This window comes from Dendropsophus ebraccatus, chromosome 4 (genome assembly GCF_027789765.1).
Source record: "Dendropsophus ebraccatus isolate aDenEbr1 chromosome 4, aDenEbr1.pat, whole genome shotgun sequence".
Classification (NCBI taxonomy): Eukaryota; Metazoa; Chordata; class Amphibia; order Anura; family Hylidae; genus Dendropsophus; species Dendropsophus ebraccatus.
In genome coordinates, this window is record NC_091457.1 from 128,021,136 (window position 1) to 128,039,740 (window position 18,605).

General features: G+C 42.7%; 1 protein-coding gene across 4 annotated transcripts in view; it reads right to left on the reverse strand.

Moving 5' to 3' along the window:
- The window catches only part of FLNB (filamin B), a 157,934-nt gene that overhangs the window by 82,243 nt on the left and 57,086 nt on the right, over window positions 1-18,605 (reverse strand). For all 4 annotated transcript variants that reach the window (XM_069966985.1, XM_069966986.1, XM_069966984.1 and 1 more), the window contains exons 2-4: window positions 5,034-5,282; window positions 4,599-4,696; window positions 1,097-1,244 (exon numbers count right to left, since the gene is read on the reverse strand). In XM_069966985.1, coding sequence (XP_069823086.1) covers window positions 1,097-1,244; window positions 4,599-4,696; window positions 5,034-5,282 — 495 coding nt within the window. The remainder of the gene's footprint in view (window positions 1-1,096; window positions 1,245-4,598; window positions 4,697-5,033; window positions 5,283-18,605) is intronic.

Here is an 18,605-nt window from a genome sequence, read left to right on the forward strand (position 1 = left end):
TGTTTACCTTAAGGATGATGAAAGTTGTTTTTTTTTTAATACTAAGAATCTTTTCTTTTCTGTTTTTGGTTTGTTTTCACTTCTAACCAAGTGTATTTTTCACATACCGGAGAGTGTGGGAGCCTCAGTGACATAGCTATAATCGTGCTGCACACTCACAATCCAAGACAACAGGGACACCTAATCCTCCGGGATATTTACAAACAGGCAGATCTATGGCACTTGGAAAACATGAAATCTTCCAGAACCATCCTATGTTTTATAATAAAGGTTTTAATGGCGCTGGGTGTGATAATGACACATCGCACTTCGTCTCCCCACCACACCTTTCCCTCTGGAGGATAACACTTTCCCCTCGAGATTAGTAAAATTCTGAACATATCTCAAAAATAAGAGGACAATTTCTGTGTTTATCCAGCACCACCATATTATTATAAGTGACATGACGGCACATATGTCTAGTCTGCACGGCTTGGATTCACCACGGACGTCTTACATCTTTAAGTCATACTCATATAAAGTCTTAACATAATGTTTGAAATCTAGGAGAGATCAGTCAGAAAGAATCCATTAAAATAGTATATTTTAATATAACCTGCTGTCATGCTTGATGTGTAGCCTAATCTGACAGCAACACGATTGCAGGATTTACTTGGATATCTTGTTTGGGGAGAAAATATTCAGAAGAACTGTTTGTTTTAGATCTCTTGTTATTCTAGGCTTAGGAGTCCAGTGGGTGGTCTTTCTCAGTAATTGACAGCCATCTCTGTATGTATACTTCTACATTAAAGACTGTTGATCAATAAATAGACCATCTTGATTTTTTTCCCTACAAAGCAACTGGTGTCAGAAAGTTATATAGATTTGTAATTTACTTCTATTTAAAAAATGTCAAGTCTTCTAATACTTATCAGCTGCTGTATGTCCTGCAGGAATTTATGTGTTCTTTCCAGTCTGACAGTCCTCTCAGCTGCCACCTCGGTCAATGTCAGGGACTGCCCAAAGCAGAAGCAAAACCTCAAAGAAAACCGCTCCCTGCTCTGGACAGTTCCTGTCTCCAGTTTACTAACATATATGCAAAAGAACAAAGCTTTACCTCGACCATAAGCTCTTGCTTTTTTAGGGTTCAATTTCGGCTTCAATGGAGCGCCAGGTTTGAGCTTTGCTTTTGGGAACTGTGACAGGTAGGTCATAACGGAGTGTTCATCGACATTGGGATGGATAATCTCTTCTGGGGCTATCACCTAGAAACAAGAACATAGGAATAAATAAAATATCACCACTTACTACTTTTCACTCTTCCAAATGCTATATAATAGCGCATATGGATAGATAGATAGATCCATCAATGGATGATCACTGGTGAGTAACAAATAGAAGCTCCTTGACCCTCCCCAGTTCTATAGCTGGAAGGATGAAACTTGATGGCTGGTGTATGATAACCACAACATATGCCACTCCCTAATATCTTCTTGTTGGATCCACAAATCTATGTTCTATTGCCAAACACAGTTGTTTGCTTGACAATTCTGTTCTTACGAGGGGTTCCTGGAAGTACAATTTTCAGTTCCTGGAAGAAACTGTCTCACACAAAGCACAATTGTATGCCCAACATGTCTTCAAGACAAGTTCATGTCTCTTATTACACAAGGCATCTGTGCCCAGGTACATAAGAGGTCTTTCAAGGAACAGAAAGGGCTAAAAAAGTGGAAAGGGCGCCATAGGGTGATAAGGTAAACAACAGATTGTAGGTCGAACAAGCTGATAATAAAACTGCTCACCTGATGGTGTTGTGCTAAGAACACAACACCTGTATGCACTATCAGTGAAGAGAGAGGTAGTAGCCGTAGCAGCCAGGCTCCAAGGGTAGATGCCGAGAACCCAAGCCATCTACCATTCTCAAGGAACAGAATGGAATGAAAGGATCCCTCCTCTAACTCTCTTTACATGGATATACTTATCTAAAGCCAAAAGGAGCAATTTGGGGTATCCCTCTCACCTTAAATGGTTTTCCAGCGCTACAAAAACATGGCCACTTTCTTCCAGAGACAGCCCCACTCTTGTCTCCAGCTTGGGGGGGGGTTGCCTCTGAAGAGTCATGTTGTCTCAGAAAGAAAGTGGCCATGTTTTTGTAGCACTGGATAACCCCTTTAAGCAGTCAAACTTGAGTCAAACTGCAGTTGCTGGCGATTTCCCTTAGTTGCTGTCTAATGCTACGTTTACACGGAGCGATAATTCACCCGATCGTACGATTAACGATCTCGCACATAGGTAAAATCAATGAACGACAGTTTACACGGAACGATCTGCGAATATTTTGGGAACGATCAACGACGATTTATTAACATGTTCAAAGATCAAAATGAATGATTTTTAGCTAATCGCTTGATCGTTCGCTGCGTTTACACGGAACAATTATCGCTCAATGCGATCGTTATCTCGAAAATTCGCCCGATAATCGTTCCGTGTAAACGTACAGATTATCTGCCAAAGATTTGAAGCCAAAGCCAGAAACAGACTATAAACCGAGATCAGGTCATAAAGGAAAGCCTGAGATTTCTCCTCTTTTCAAATCCATTCCTGGCTTTGGCTTGAAATCTTTGGCAGGTAATCTGTCAGATAATCTTTCTGTGTAAATGGACCCTAATGCTAAGTTTACACAGAGCGATAATTGGCCCGGTCGCACGATTAACGATTTCGAAGTAACGATTTTTTTTTATAACGATCAGCATTTAGACGGTATGATATTTTGTACGGAAAAATAGTTTTGCGATCGTTTTGCGATCGCGCGCCCGCAGCCCGGCCCGCCCGCAGCCCGCCCCCCCTCAACCGCAGCCCCCTGCGCCGCCCCGATCGTCACCCCCGCCGCCGCTCCAATCGCCCCCCCCGCCACCGCTCCGATTGCCCCCACCAGCCGCCGCTCCAATCGCCCCCCCCCCCCGCCACCGCTCCGCTCGCCCCCATGCTCTGATCGCCGCCGCTCCGATCGCCGCGGCCACAAGCATACATTACCTGCTGCGCAAAGCAGGTCTTCAGACATCCCCGGCTCCCCTCTTCCGCGCATTGATTGGCTGAAAAGATGAGCCGGGAATTTCAAACGGCTCCTCTTCAGCCAATTAGTGCTCCTCTACAGCACTGATTAGCTGAAGGAGAGCCGTTTGAAATTCCCGACTCCCCTCATCAGCCAATCAATGCAAGGCAGCTCTGATTGGCTGAAGGGGAGCCGTTTGAAATTCCCGACTCCCCTCATCAGCCAATCAATGCAAGGCAGCACTGATTAGCTGAAGGGGAGCCGTTTGAAATTCCCGACTCCCCTCATCAGCCAATCAATGCAAGGCAGCTCTGATTGGCTGAAGAGGGGAGTCGGGAATTTCAAACGGCTCCCCTTCAGTCAATCAGTGCTGCCGTGCATTGATTGGCTGAAGAGGGGAGCCAGTAATTTCAAACGGCTTCCCTTCAGCCAATCAGTGCTATCTTGCATTGATTGGCTGAAGAGGGAAGCCGGGAATTTCAAACGGCTCCCCTTCAGCCAATCAGTGCTGCCTTGCATAGATTGGCTGAAGAGGGGAGCCGGGAATTTCAAACGGCTCCCCTTCAGCTAATCAGTGCTGAAGAGGAGCACTGATTGGCTGAAGAGGAGCGGTTTGAAATTCCCGGCTCATCTCATCAGCCAATCAATGCGCTGAAGAGGGGAGCCGGGGATGTCGGAAGACCCGCTGCGCGGAGCAGGTAACTTATTCTTGTGGCCGCGGCGGTGGGGGCGATCGGAGCGGCGGCCGGGGGGGGCGATCGGAGAGGCTGGGAGGGGGGGCGATCGGAGCGGTTAATCGTGCGATCGGGCGAATTATCGCTCTGTGTAAACTTAGCATTAGTCTACTTGCTCATCTTGTTACTCTGCTTCAGAGATTTACTTTCCTATCTATATCTGCAGTAATACTAAATATGTGAATCCAACTTCACAGCTTGTAAAGATAAATCAGCGTTAGTAAAAACTTGCTGAATTGTGATTTACCAAGTGATGTCTAAAATAACAATGCAGGCGGATTTATTGCCAGGAAAATGCAGAGTTTATTCTTGTTAATGAACCTAATCTTTGTAGGCAGGATATAGCCATTACAGCTCAGGGATATCTACAAGGAACCAAAAGGAGCTCTGAATGGGAAATGTCAATCTCAAAGACTCATTAAAAGACTCCAGCATCTTCTGGGTCCTTAAACGTAATTTACTTGGATTAATAATAATTGTAGAGAAAAACATTATGAAACACGTCTGACATGTGACTTAGGGCATGACATTATCTTTAGTCTTTTCTTTCATACTCCAGCATAAATCTTGTAGGAAGTCTAACTTTGTGGTAGAATCCTGATCATCAGGTTTTCACATCTCAACGGGAAAAGGAGAACAAACAAAACGTAAGGTTAAGAAGTTAATAATAGGAAAATAGATTTTACACCTAATTAAAAAAAAAAAGGCCAATATTGTCCACATGCTATCTATTGCCACATCATCTGCCATGCCAGACATAGGCAATGGATAAAAGTGGCGCTGTTTCAAGCCGACCCATTTTCCTAATTTCTAATTCAGCTACATTTGGTTACCTGAGGAACTCCGAGCCAATCGTCTGCCTGCTGCATGGCCTCACGGGCGTTATCAACCGGCTTATTTGGGTCCCATGTCTCCCAGTCAGGACACAAACCTGAGAAAATATATTATGAATGATGTTAATCAATATACACATTAATTTCATCCAGGCACACACACACAAAAAAAAAAAACTAACAATGATTTCTAAACTGTTAGTTTAGGTCTGATCATTCCTATATAGTTTTTGTGAATATATCACTAGGTACATTGCTTTGTGTTTTTCCCATGAACAGACTGGCACCGGCGCAGGGGTGCGCCACAGTCCTTTTTCTCCGAACCACCACCCGGTCCCCACGCACGGTCTATTCCAGAGCACTGGCCCAGAATAAAGTTTTACGATCTCCCCTCTGTGACACGACTTCATTAGAATTAAGCAGAATGTACTGTACCTGGTGCACAGCTGTCCACAAGGGCACCGAGGGCCTTGCCATCTTGCCAGTTTTGATTGAAGTTTGTAATAGGCAAATAAGGGATCTTGTTCTGAATCCAGCCCAGAAGCCTCTGTTTTGGGGTCTGATTTTTGGTCTCCTCGTCACCCTCGTCTTCCCATACTGGCATAGAGATGGAATAGTGTAGAATAAGGGTCCAGATAAGACCAAGTATCAGCTTCAGGTTTCCATCCACGATGGCTTTACTGTCTGGAAAGAAAAGAGAGATGGTTGTGAGATAAGGGTTCTGACCACACACACACACACACACACACACACACATATACATTATATATACAGCTTCAAGGCCTCTAATGCAGGGGCGTAACTACCACAATAGCTGCCATAGCGACTGCTACGGGGTCTGCTGTTTCAAGGGGCCCAGTGGGCAACTCCAGCAATACACTGGGCCCCCTGAATTGTTAACTTTTGCAGCACCACGTGGCCGAGTAGTCCTTCAGGGTGCTGCATATAACCTTACAAGCACTTGAAGTTAAATGTTAAAGGTTATGGCTACACTTGACAGGTTTGTGGTAGTTGGTGGGGGTCACAATCAAAAGTTTGCTATAGGGCCCAGGCATTTCTAGTTACACCCCTGTTCTAATGTATTTCAATAAAAAAAAAATCCTACTGTTTTTGGATATTACTTTAACCAACACAGGAACACTAAATACCACACAATAGAATCCATCCATTTTAGGCCAGGATGCTGATTTATTAGAGATGGCAGAGTCTTTACATTAGCTTTGAATTCCATTTGCCCAGACTTAAGATTCAGATCACCGCCTCAGCTCTCCATCTTAATGCCCCTGCCAAGGCAAAGTGGCTTTTTGGCAAAAGTTCCGAGCCCCAGGGCAACTGTCCCGATAACTACCCCCAGCTGTGCCTCTGCAGTAATGGTGGGCAAGGAAGTCTTTAATATTCTGGACTCAAACCAGTTATCCCCATTTCACCAGTTGTGGCACAGAGCTGGATTCTGGGATTAAGTGCAGTCACAACAGAATTTCCTGGCTCGGGAAGATTTAGCATGAAGTAAATCCCTAATATAAGACATGTATACAAATATGAAATGTAAACCCCTCTGCAATTGTAAGTAATATAGAGGATTATATTACAAGATGACGGCAGTCATGAGACTATATACTAAAGTTATAGGGATTGCAATAAGTCTTGCTTCAATAACACGCAGAACACAACTGGACTAAGTATCAGTAACCCACAGCATGCTGGATACACGTGTCAAGTACAACTACTCCTCTCTGTGAAATCGATTTGACAAGGAGCATAAAAATAAGATTACAGCTAATCCTTAGCGATAGCTAACATTATACGTACATGGAGCTACAGAAACAACATGGAGAACAGGTTATATTACAAGATTTTCTATATCCAGTAAAACTCTCCTAGTCCAACTCTTCCATTAGTCTCAGAGTCTTATCTTAAAGAAGCTGCCAATTACAAAATGACCTCCAGTGTCCAATGGACGCTCCACGGGGTCCAAACTGTAAATCTTAGGACTCCAATACAACCGGGCAACATTTATTTACACAATGTGAGGAGACAATGACCTTAGAGGGGTACTCCAGAGGGGGAAAAAAAAACAGTTTTCAAATAAACTGGTGTCAGAAAGTTATACAGGTTTGGAATTTCCTTCTGTTTGAAAACCTGAAGCCTTCCTGCAGGACATACAGCAGCTGATAAGTACTGGAAGTGGTGTATTCTTTCCAGTCTGACACAGTGCTCTCTGCTGCCATCTCTGTCCATGACAGGAACTGTCCATAGCAGGAGAGGTTTTCTATAGGAATTTGCTACTGCCCTGGACAGTTCCTGTCACTGACAGAGGTGGCAGCAGAGAGCACTGTGTCAGACTGGAAAGAATACACCACTTCGTGCAGGACATACAGCAGCTGATAAGAACTGGAAGGATGAAGTTTTTTTGTTTTTTTTATAAATAGAAATTATTTACAAATCTGTATAACTTTTCAACAACAGTTAAATTTAAAAGTTTTTTTTTTAATCTGGACTATCCCTTTAACTATCCAGCTGAAAATGTTTAAGCTGTTCCTTACGCGAGTACATAAAGCCCAGTTATTAGTCCATGATGAGATCAATAATGAGATCTCCACTGGGTGATATTAGTTACAGAACCAATGTCGAAACTTCAATATCCTAAGAACAAGCCCTAAACAATGAGGCCTTTCATACAGTCCCCCAAACACAAGATCAGGAATAGTTTCTTTGTTGAGTGTAATAACCAATAAACGTTCCGTAATCAACTGCGGCCACATAAGCTCTACGCTCCTATAAAGAAGGTGTCAAGTCATGGCCAAACCCTGCTGCCAGGGCCCAGCCTCCGCCTGCACCGTACAACATGAATGACGGGGGCATGAGAATGCCAAGAGGAAAATCAGCAGACTCCAAACAGAACTAGACAGAGTGTTTCATTAGGAGTATATAACACATATCGCATGCGGATGGCAAATTTATGAGCCTGACATCATAAGCACTTATTATATAAATTACTGAACATACAATGGTGACAACAATGAGAACATTGAGAATCAGATTGACAATCTGCTTTCCCAATCATTAATCTCCTACCCAGTTTCCCCCAAACTAAAACATCACCTGAAAATAGGGTCTAGTAGAGGTTTTGCTGAATTACTAAATATAAGGCCTCCCCAAAAGTTTTTGTTTGGAAGCTTGCCCGCCGAACAGAACACAAGGGCATGTTTTTTTAGCCTACCACCGTGGTCCCCTACTTTCACAGTCCATTGCAGAGCAGCTGCATGCAGGACATCCCCCTTGTCCCCTACCGCCAGATGTAAAGCTGCAAACAGTCTGCTGTTATCCCATCACTTGCCTCCATGCAGTTTGTGGTCCCTGCTGTGCTGTATGAGTGTGCTGTGGTGAGCTCCCTCTGGTGGAAGGAAGCCGCCATACCGTACACCCTGTCTCTGCTGTGACATGCGAATTCTTATTCATGAAAAATTAGACATCCCCGGAAAATAAGACCTAGCGCATCTTTGGGAGCAATCGTCATTGACTTATTATTGTCTTATTTTGGGAGAAAACACAGTAGTTATGTTACAGTATGTCACAGATAAATCCAGTGGAGAGCTCTGGCATTCTTATTCATCATCGCCAAGCTTCCCCTATAAGAAACTGCTGGAAAAACCTGACATAAAAAGGAAAACTGGTGGACACTTTAATTAAAGGGGAAATGCTATTTAATAATTTCCGCAGGGACTTTGTATTTCTTGAACTATAAACAGAGTAAATAAATAGCAGAAAGGAAGCGTGGCTCCGCTGTTTACATAGGAGGGATAAGTGGTTGAAACAACTTCCTTTACCCAGGGGAACGAAAAGAGAAATCAAAGCCCTGTACTAGATGCAGATCAAGATGCTGCACTTTAAAGGTGATCATTTAGTGCAAGTTAATAAGCAATAATAAACATCTAGAAACTCTGACTGTGAAATCATGTTCAAGAACCAACACCCACATCAAGTTATATTCACACATGGTGGATTCTATCCTGTGGACAAGCCCCATTTAGATGTATGGGACAGATTCCTGGCTCAGACATTTCCACATTACATTTGTTGTGTGTCAGCATATACAACATGTCTGCACTGATATAACTTGTGGAAAATGACAGAGCCGAAAAGATTAGGAAGGCAAATGAGGACAAGGATGATGAGGAGGAGGAGGATGAAGATGATGATGATGATTACTCCATTCTCCGGGGTTTGCAAAATGAATCATATCATGTCATAATCCAGTAAGAATAGATGGGATAAGGTTTAAATTAAATTAAATGTGAAACAGGAGATCATGTAGACTTAGAGGACCTGTCATTTATGTGTAGAAGGCTGGTATAGAAAATGTTACTATTCTCCTTTCTATTCTCACATCAAGATTCTATGAGACTTACTGGGCTAGAGTTACATTGAGGTTATGTTCGGCCCACACAGTAATCTGCTAACTGATTGAGAGCTTTGGGGACCAGAACATTGAATTAGGAAATGGAGCCGCCCAGTGAGAATGGAGGGGGAAGGGGGGGGGGGGGGGGAAGGGGGCAGGATGGCAATTTACCCTCACCATGCTAATGACAGAAGTGTCGCTTTAACAACTCGCTGCTACCATTCTTCGTGTGTGACTAAGGTGCCACAGGAACATTTGGTTGTGACAGCAATTTGGTCGTTTGCCAAAGAGCCGCTTGTTGGTTGTAAAGTCGCTTTGTACTGTGCACATCATGCAATAAATTTGCGGTTTGGACACAAGTGGAGACTGCTGGACTTTCTTTGGATGTTAAGTGAATATTGCCTGGACTAGGGACTAAGGATGGTCCGAACCTGCCGAGGTTTGGGTTCGTATGAATCCAAATGCTCGGCATCAGATTCCCGCTGTCTGACGGCTCCGTGCAGAGGGTGGATAGAGCGGGAGGTCCACCTGAAAACTGGAATACAGCCTATGGCTATGGCTGTATCCCAATTTTCCAGGCGGTCCTCCCGCTGTATCCACCCTCTTCCCGGAACGGTCAGACAGCGGGAATCATTGCGGAGAGTTCGGGTTCGTACGAACCCAAACCTCGACCGGTTCGGACCATCCCTACTAGGGACTGCAGACATCCCATACTGCTCAAGTGGAGGTTTTCATAAGTGCTGTTGGATTCTTTTATTTTATAGTAAATTGGTGAGTTACTACAAACCGTGCACGACAACAATTTTTCCATATCTGTAAATTTCCATTTCTGTAAATAATTATCATAAAAAATAACTTATCACTTCAGGATTGTTGGAACAAAACCGTTCCATAGTGATTTTCCAGCAACTGTTGCACAACCAATTGTTCTGAAACCCAGGAGTAAAGATGTAAAGATATTACTATCCATTAGAACAATAGACATCACTAAATAAAGGGAAAAAAACAAAAGAAAAAAATAGATGGAAATCTAAACCCCCTATTACACGATGCGATCAGCAGGAGGAAGTGAGTGCCGACCTCTCAGATCAGCACTCACTTGCTCCTCGTTTCTCGCTCGCTGTCAGCCCTATTACACGTGTCAATAGGGAGCGGGTAAGTGCGGGGGGGGGGGGGGGGCGCGAGAAGCTGCGGAAGGGGCTCCCTAGATGAGCTCATAGGAGATAGTAGACAGCAGCAGATTGTTGCTATCCTAGTCATTTGTCTTTCAACGTGTTGAAAGACGTTGAAAGGCAACGATCACCTGATCATTGTCTTTTATTACACATTGGCCATAATGGCAGAAAATCAGCCAAATACGGTCGATAATCATTTTGTGTAATAGGGCCTTAAGGGTACTTCCCAAACTGTATTTTTTGCTACTGATTATAAACATCAGTAACCAAAGTTTGCCATTAACAGATCTGTTTTGGGTCACACCCTGGTACAAAAGAAAAAGAAAAAAAAAGGGAAAGATTTTGTGCGGCTTCAGTGCTTGAGATGACGGGTACCGGTCCATCGATCAATGAGTTCCTTCAACTCCATAACAAAAGCGACGTGTGGTTTCCTAACACCGGATTGTTTTCAGGTCTGATGTTGTGTTGTGCTGAGAAGTTTTCAGGTCGACAGGATTTATACATAAACAATTCATTTCTCTCCAGCAATCTTCTCCTCTCACCCCTGAACACAAGGTTAACAGTACAGGCTTTGTATGAGAGTGTTCAGGAGGGGGGACGCTAGTAGCCTGTGCTCCTGGCACACAGAGGTTAGAATGTTACGGCTCCAGCCAGCATGTGTGTGGTCTGCAGGCGGCTCGATCCGCCGACCCCGCCAATTATGTATTCTCTGGCGTTTGTTTTTTTTTGTTTTGTTTGTTTGTTTTTAACTTTATATATCCCGACTGCAAATACTATCGATTTGGGAAAACTGTGTCTATACGTAGAGACAGCACAGGATTATATTATATTATATTATATATATACACATATACACACAAATTAAAATAACATCATTTTAAGAACCAGTGATGTCATCCGTTCCCCACAAATTGATATAACATCACAGGCATAACCACAGGGGGAGCTGTGGTTGCAGTCACACCCAAGCCTTAGGTCCTGTATGGGCCTCCGCACCTTATAATGAGACCAGTAAAATAAATGACATGCGATAGTTGGCGGTCAGGTTACAGATTTTGGATAAGAGCCAAGGACCTTCACCTTTGTATAACATCTATAGGAATCCGGGAAAACATCTGCCTATACTACATGCGATGACTATAGAGCCAGCTACACTAACAATACAATAGCGTCTAGTTCTGTATACTGTTATAATAACTGGGTTAGTGTTTTACATAATGTATTACATGAAGGTAAAAAGGACTGCCATGTTATGTAATATAAAATGTCCCATCACAACACCAATACCCTACAGGCCCTCTACCAGCACCTACAAGGTTGGCATACAAGTTAACATCTCAGCCAATTGACCCTATATATGCATAACACTTCTTCCATGTAGTTCTAGCAATTGATGGGGTGGTGGGGGTCTGAACAGACAGACCGTAACATGAAAAATAAAAATCTAAAATTTTGAATTACTTTTTTTTTCTTTTTAAAGGATAGTAACGCTTGAAAGGGCAGAAGTACTAATAAGCCAAATAAACTGACTGTGCTATGGTACCAAAATAAGAATTTTTCAAGCCATATGTGCAAGTCCTAGAAAGAAACAAGTCAGATTAATAGAGTCTGTGCAGCCATTGGTGCTGCTGTAGGGGAATCCTGGATCATTGCTGGATGTTACTAACTAATGCAGAATGGAGTTCGGTATGAATAATGGAACATATCCCAGGGCTCCAAGTGTACAATCGAATGTAAGAAAAACAAAATTATAATAAACCATTTCCACCAGTGGCAAACTTGAACACATGGCAATAATAGGGCCTTATCAGTCCCCGACACCTGCAGTGTTTATTGCAGGAAGGAAATTGTACAACACCACCATTGCATCATGACAATAGTTAACCTGTAAGAGCAGCTGCTTTCTCGCTGTTATCTCTATCGAAAACCAGAAATTTCCATATAATAGAAGGACGATAAATAAACTCATTATCTCAAAGTCAAACAGAGTGTGATTGGAGCAACAGAGCACACACACGACTGCTGCTTTATTCAAAGAGGTCATCTGGGGTCACCGTACTGGGATACAGCCATAGGCTGTATCCCAGTTTTCCAGGCGGTCCTCCCGCTGGATCCGCCCGCTGCACGGAGCGGGCAGACAGCGGGAATCATTAACGAGAGTTTGGGTTCGTACGAACCCGAACCAAACTCTGTTTGGACCATTCCTACTGGTGAGGATCCCAGTGGTTGGACCCAGACCAGACAGACACTATTCAGTGAGTAGGTGATAACTTGCCATTAAAGGAAAACACGTTTACAATATCTGACTAAGGCAGTGGACAGACTCCAATAAAACATAAGAAAAAGGAAAAAAAATATACAAAAACCTGGCATAGCAATAACATAGGACGTTAAAAACAAATACAAAAACATCACAAACAAATCTGTATACACCCAGTCATCACACACACAAGCAAATGCATAACAACAACAAGCTAACAATCATTCTGGAGGGACTACCATGGAAAGGCCGCTCCCTTGCTACACCCAAGATATTTATCACATCTGACTTTATAGACAGACCTCGGGAGAGGATCGAGAAGCCAAATATGCAGACATCTTGTTAATGATTCTCAGAATCTATGCTGGTCTGAACGGGAAGGTCTTTCCTGCATTAATGAATGCCAGGGAGGGCAGGAAAACCTCAACAGGTGCAACACCTAAGATCCCCAAGAGGAAAGGCTACTGAATGGGTCAGACTGCTAAGGGTGTGTTCACACATTCAGGTTTTTGTTGGTAGTATTGAATACAAATCCAGGAACACATCGTAAATGGAGGACATGTAGAAAGGAATTAAAGGGGTTATCCAGCGCTACAAAAACATGCTCATTTTCCCCTTGTCTCCAGTTCAGGTGTGGTTTGCAATTAAGCTCCATTTACTTCAATGGAACTGTTTGAAACCACACCCAACCTGAAGACAAGAGAGGGGGGGGGGGAGTGGCCATGTTTTTGTAGCGCTGGATAACCCCTTTAAGCCTTTTCAGCTCAAGCCTTTTCTGGCTTTGTAGTCAATAATTGCAATTAAAAAACTGAACATGTGACTACACCCTTACTAAAAAGGGTAATAAAGATCTGAGACAATTGTTCTTCTCCAATAAATATTTTGTTTACCCAAGAAAACTGTGATATTTCTGTACTCAGGCTATATTTGCTATTCATTCAAACTGTTAGCACTCTGCTATAATAGCATTCAGTGCTATTGCCACTTTCAGTCCTTAAAGTAGTTGCTATGTTTGGTATCCTAGTAGTCTTCCCCTTAAAGGCTATGTTCACACTACGTGAACGGCCGGTCTTAGCCCGGATCATCCTGGCCGGTACTTAAGTACCGGCCGGGTGATCTTTTCAGCCGCAGAGATCTGATCCGGGCGCATCAGCGTGCACCCGTATCAGAGCTTCCCATAGCACACAGTGAAGCAAGCGGCCGGAGCCTCTTGCTCCACTGTGTGAACTGACAGGTCTTTCTGCGGCCGGAATTCCAGCCGCGGAAAACGGACATGTCAGTTTTTTCCGGAGCCCCATGGGATCCCGGCCGGAGCATGTACTTTGTGTGTACTCTCCGGCCGGGATCCCATTGAAAATAAGGCCGTAGTTTTACGTAGTGTGAACATAGCCAAAAGCAATGTCCCATCTGGTCAACCCCTTTCTAATGGAGGGACTGCTGGTGATCAGTCAATTGATGCAGGTCTCACAACTGTTACAATAATTACAGTTGAAGGCGGCCACTACAGGTGAACTGTGGTAAAACATGCTGTTCATCCAAACAAACTGATGACCATGTAACACACGACACTGGTTCCTAAAAAGGTGGGATGATGGGCAGAGCTAGTCTAAACAGAACAACCCCTTTAAAATTAGATTTGGAAAATTTAAACAGGTGTGGACTTAGGAATCTATTCTAATAATGACGATTTATTAAAAGCAGGCTATATTGTTAACTATGTAGAACAACAGTCGTTTTTATTGGATGACCATTTAACGAAAGAAAGATCGTTATTTTATAATGGCCATTATATATACAACAACATCTGTTGTCTTATTAAATGGCAGATAAGGGCCGTTTTTGAGGACCATCCAATTAAAAAAGGTCCGTCATTTTGATGATTTTGATTTTGTGTCATAAAAAAAAAAATAAAACAAATGGAATGATGATATTTCTATGAAAATTTTCTTCAAGTCTTGTAATATATATTACAGTATGACACATGCCAGGCGAACAAATTGTTCTTTACATGTGCCCTCATATCCATCACTGCTGCACTAATGGATCCGAGCTACAGAAATGTATGTGTATGTAATGTTATCTTTCCTTTAGGCGAAACAGATTCCTTGATCAATCGCACGTCTTCAACCAGATAAATATGTTACTGTATGAAGTCACACTGAGACCTCATATACATCATATCTTTGAACGTTTAGGATCTGTTAAATTACTTTTTATAGGTCCTTCTGGACATCACAAAATTCCACCGACTTGGGAATACCTGAAGCTTATATCATGCACCTATTAGGGAAACAGCCTGGACGTAATTGGAGGAAATTGCTGCTGGGATCTCAGCAAATCTAAAGGATTTTTCTACCCCAATGACTAGGGACTTAAAAGGGTTTTCTGTAAGTAAAAAAAAAAGTTATGGTTCCTATACTCAATACATTTTCAAGCAAATACAGTTTATGCAGGTACTCAGTTACACTTTTGAGTTCTGTAAAAAAAAAAAAAAAAAAACACATTCACAAGTATTCAGAATGTAGTCACTATTAGACTACATTCAGTCCTTTCAAATCAATAGATCTGGCCGGGGGTATGCAGTATGGGGGAGATTTATCAAACATGGTATAAAGTGAAACTGGCTCAGTTGCCCCTAGCAACCAATCAGATCCCACTTTTCATTCCTCACCGAAAAGTGGAATCTGATTGGTTGCTAGGGGCGACTGAGCCAGTTTCACTTGACACCAGTTTGATAAAATCTCCCCAACACTGCATACCCCTGGCCAGATCCATTGATTTCAAAGGACTGAACGTAGTCTAATAGTGACTACATTCTGTATACTTGTGAACGTATGCTTTTTCTTTTTTTTTACAGAACTCAAAAGTGTAACTGAGTACCTGAATAAACTGTATATACAGTCAGTTTTCAGACAGACTATGTTCACAAATATGTTCTTGGGTCCAATTTGGGGCCAGTAATTGCTTTAAAAAAAAATTAAAACTAGGAAAAAGACCAAAAAAACTAAAAGAACATAGCCTTACATCACAAGCACCCCGTTTGTTATACCAGTTTCCATAGTTCATTACAAAGTCACTGCAAGTTGCAATACCAAGCACAGCCTGTCGATAAGAGAGGTGCATTTCCCAGAAAGCAGGGGGGCAAAAAAAGGAAACATTTTTATTTTTATTTTTTTCAAATCTCAGGAAAAACTTAGGAAAGTAGACTTGGTGCAAGCATTTCCAGAAGCCGCACTCACTGGTCGCCCATGTCCCTTGGCTTAGTGAACGCATTCCTAGCCGGAGCACAATAACAACTTCAGATGGAAAATGTACAGGTCTGAGGTCAGATGCAATTACAGTCTCATTCTATAGCTTTTCTAATAAATAGCAGATGACTACAATAATGCAAAGCAAAAGCACTGGCACAACAGAGGAAAATGTAACAGATTACACCAAAATAGGCTACAAGAGATTGCAGGCCCTGATTCAGGCTCACGTTACTTAACATCCAAGAGAAGTGAAGTTCAATTTCCAGAACTCGCACCGCCTCAATAGCTTCACTATGTAACGGAAGGAAACACTGTACAACTACATGATGCCAAACCAGTTTTTCTGTGTATGACAAGGTCAAAAGGTTCCTCAGAAAGCGCAAGCCAACAAAACTAATACAGAACAAGATGTTTTCATACGGAAAAGATTCTGAGCCGCACAAATAATATGATGTGTAAAGAAAATTTGTTGCATGAATAATCCCAGCTTAATTTCTTAAATGAATTTAATGAGGATATTCCCTCTATAAATCTCACCTGAAACAACATTATTCTATCCGCACTCCCTACTATGGTGCTACAGGGAATATGATTCATCCTATAGGGCACTACATGTAGGATTATTACCGGGCAGGTTTATAATGCACAGTGCAGTAATAATCACTTTGTGGTGATAGACCACACATTTTTGGAACACGACAGAGTTATCTTATATCCTGTCGCCTTTTTATGACATTCATACAAAATTGACTTCCAAGAAGAAAAAGGGAGTCATAAAAAATGCATATAAAAATGTAAGACACTGCCGCCCAATGAGCTTTTCAATTCATGTTTGGCCGCTGCAGTTCTGTCATTGACCACTAGCTGCAGCCATGTTGTGTCTCACAAGGTGGTCAGGTTGAGGATGATAGTAGCTGAACATGCAGCTAAACCACATGATTAAAGAGGTTATCCAGTGTTAGAAAAACATGGCCACTTTCTTCCAGAGACAGCCCCAGTCTTCTCTCCAGTTTGGGTGTAGGTTTTGCAATGCTTTCCTTTGAAGTGAATGGAGCTTAATTGTTAAACACACCTGAACAGTGTCGGACTGGAGTGCCTTGGGCCCACCAGGGGAAATCATTCTTAGGGCCCACCCTTCAGCCACCATACTTATCTATGGTAACATTAATAAGGGTCCAGTTACACGGCGTGATTTGGGGCAGTATGGGGCTGCAAACGATTGCTAATCAGCAGGGCAGGAAAATACACAGAGACGTGCAGCCGACAGCAATGATTTTTACAGCCGCACAAAAGATCAAATCAGCCGACTATGGGGCATTTGCTTGTCAGCTGATCTCTGACACTTTTACATGGGGCTTCCTAGGAGCGCTTGTTACCGATAATTGGCCGGTGTAATTGGGCTATAAGACAATTTCCTTTGTATGATAACGCTGTATACTAAGATACAAAAGTCATACAGCTACCAATAACACCAGTATATAAAGAGCAAATATCCCCACACATATTACCGCCATACTATTACTGACCAGATCCTGTATACTGAGACTGATTTTACCAATAATACCATTATATAGGCGGGAAATATTATCACCATACATATTACCGCCACAATTACCGCCATACTGTTACTGACCAGATCCTGTATATTGAGAGTGATATTACTAATAATACCAGTATATCAGAGGGAAATATTATCACCATACATATTACCGCCATACTGTTACTGAACAAATCCTGTATACCAATAATACCAGTATACAAGGGGAAAATATTACCGCCACACCACAACCAATACCATCACTATATTGTTACTGGCCAAATCTAGTATACTAAGAACAATAAAAAACAGTACCGGATTACAAGCAACAAATACCACCACATACTGACAAATACCACCACATACTGACTAATACCACCACATACTGACTAATACCACCACATACTGACTAATACCACCACATACTGACTAATACCACCACATACTGACTAATACCACCACATACTGACTAACACCACCACATACTGACTAACACCACCACTGCTACTGAATAAGATTCACTGTACACAGATCACCATCACCTCATCCAGTCATATAGAGGTAGACACAGCTCTACACAGGTTCTATACACGATATACATTACAGTGCAAATATATCAGGTGACTCACAGGGGACGTCTTTTCTGATCGGAGTTCTTCCCTTTTCATCTTCTCCATCCGTCCTGGGCCATAATGAGAACTTCTATGAGCCACGAATCCACAGAATCTGCCAGACAGACATATTAGGCTCCTCACTATGTCACCATCCTCATCTCTCTACAAACTGCACATCTGTATTGGCCCCTGTACGCCCTCACTCATATATATATATATATATATATATATATATATATATATATATATATATATTCCTTACAGTATATGGTCCCCCCTCTGTTGTCCCCCTTATAAATGGCACCCCATATTGTCCATCCCCCATATAGGTACCCCCCTTATGCTGTCCATCCCCATATAAATAGCGCCCTCAAGTTGTCCTTCTTCAATATAGATATCCTCATGTCCATTCACCCCATATGGCCCCCTCATGTTGTCGATTCCTCAGTAATAGCCCCCTCATGTTGTCCATTGCCCCCTACAGCCCCCTCATGTTGTCCACCCCCCCATAGCCCCCTTGTTTTCCATCTCCCCATAGCCCCCTCATGTTGTCCATCCCCCCATAGCCCCCTCATGTTTTCCATCCGCCCCATAGCCCCCTCATGTTGTCCATCCCCCCCATGTCCATCCCCCCCATAGCCCCCTCATGTTGTCCATCCCCCCTATAGCCCCCTCATGTTGTCCACCCCCCCTATAGCCCCCTCATGGTGTCCATCTCCCCCCATAGCCCCCTCATGGTGTCCATCCCCCCCATAGCCCCCTCATGTTGTC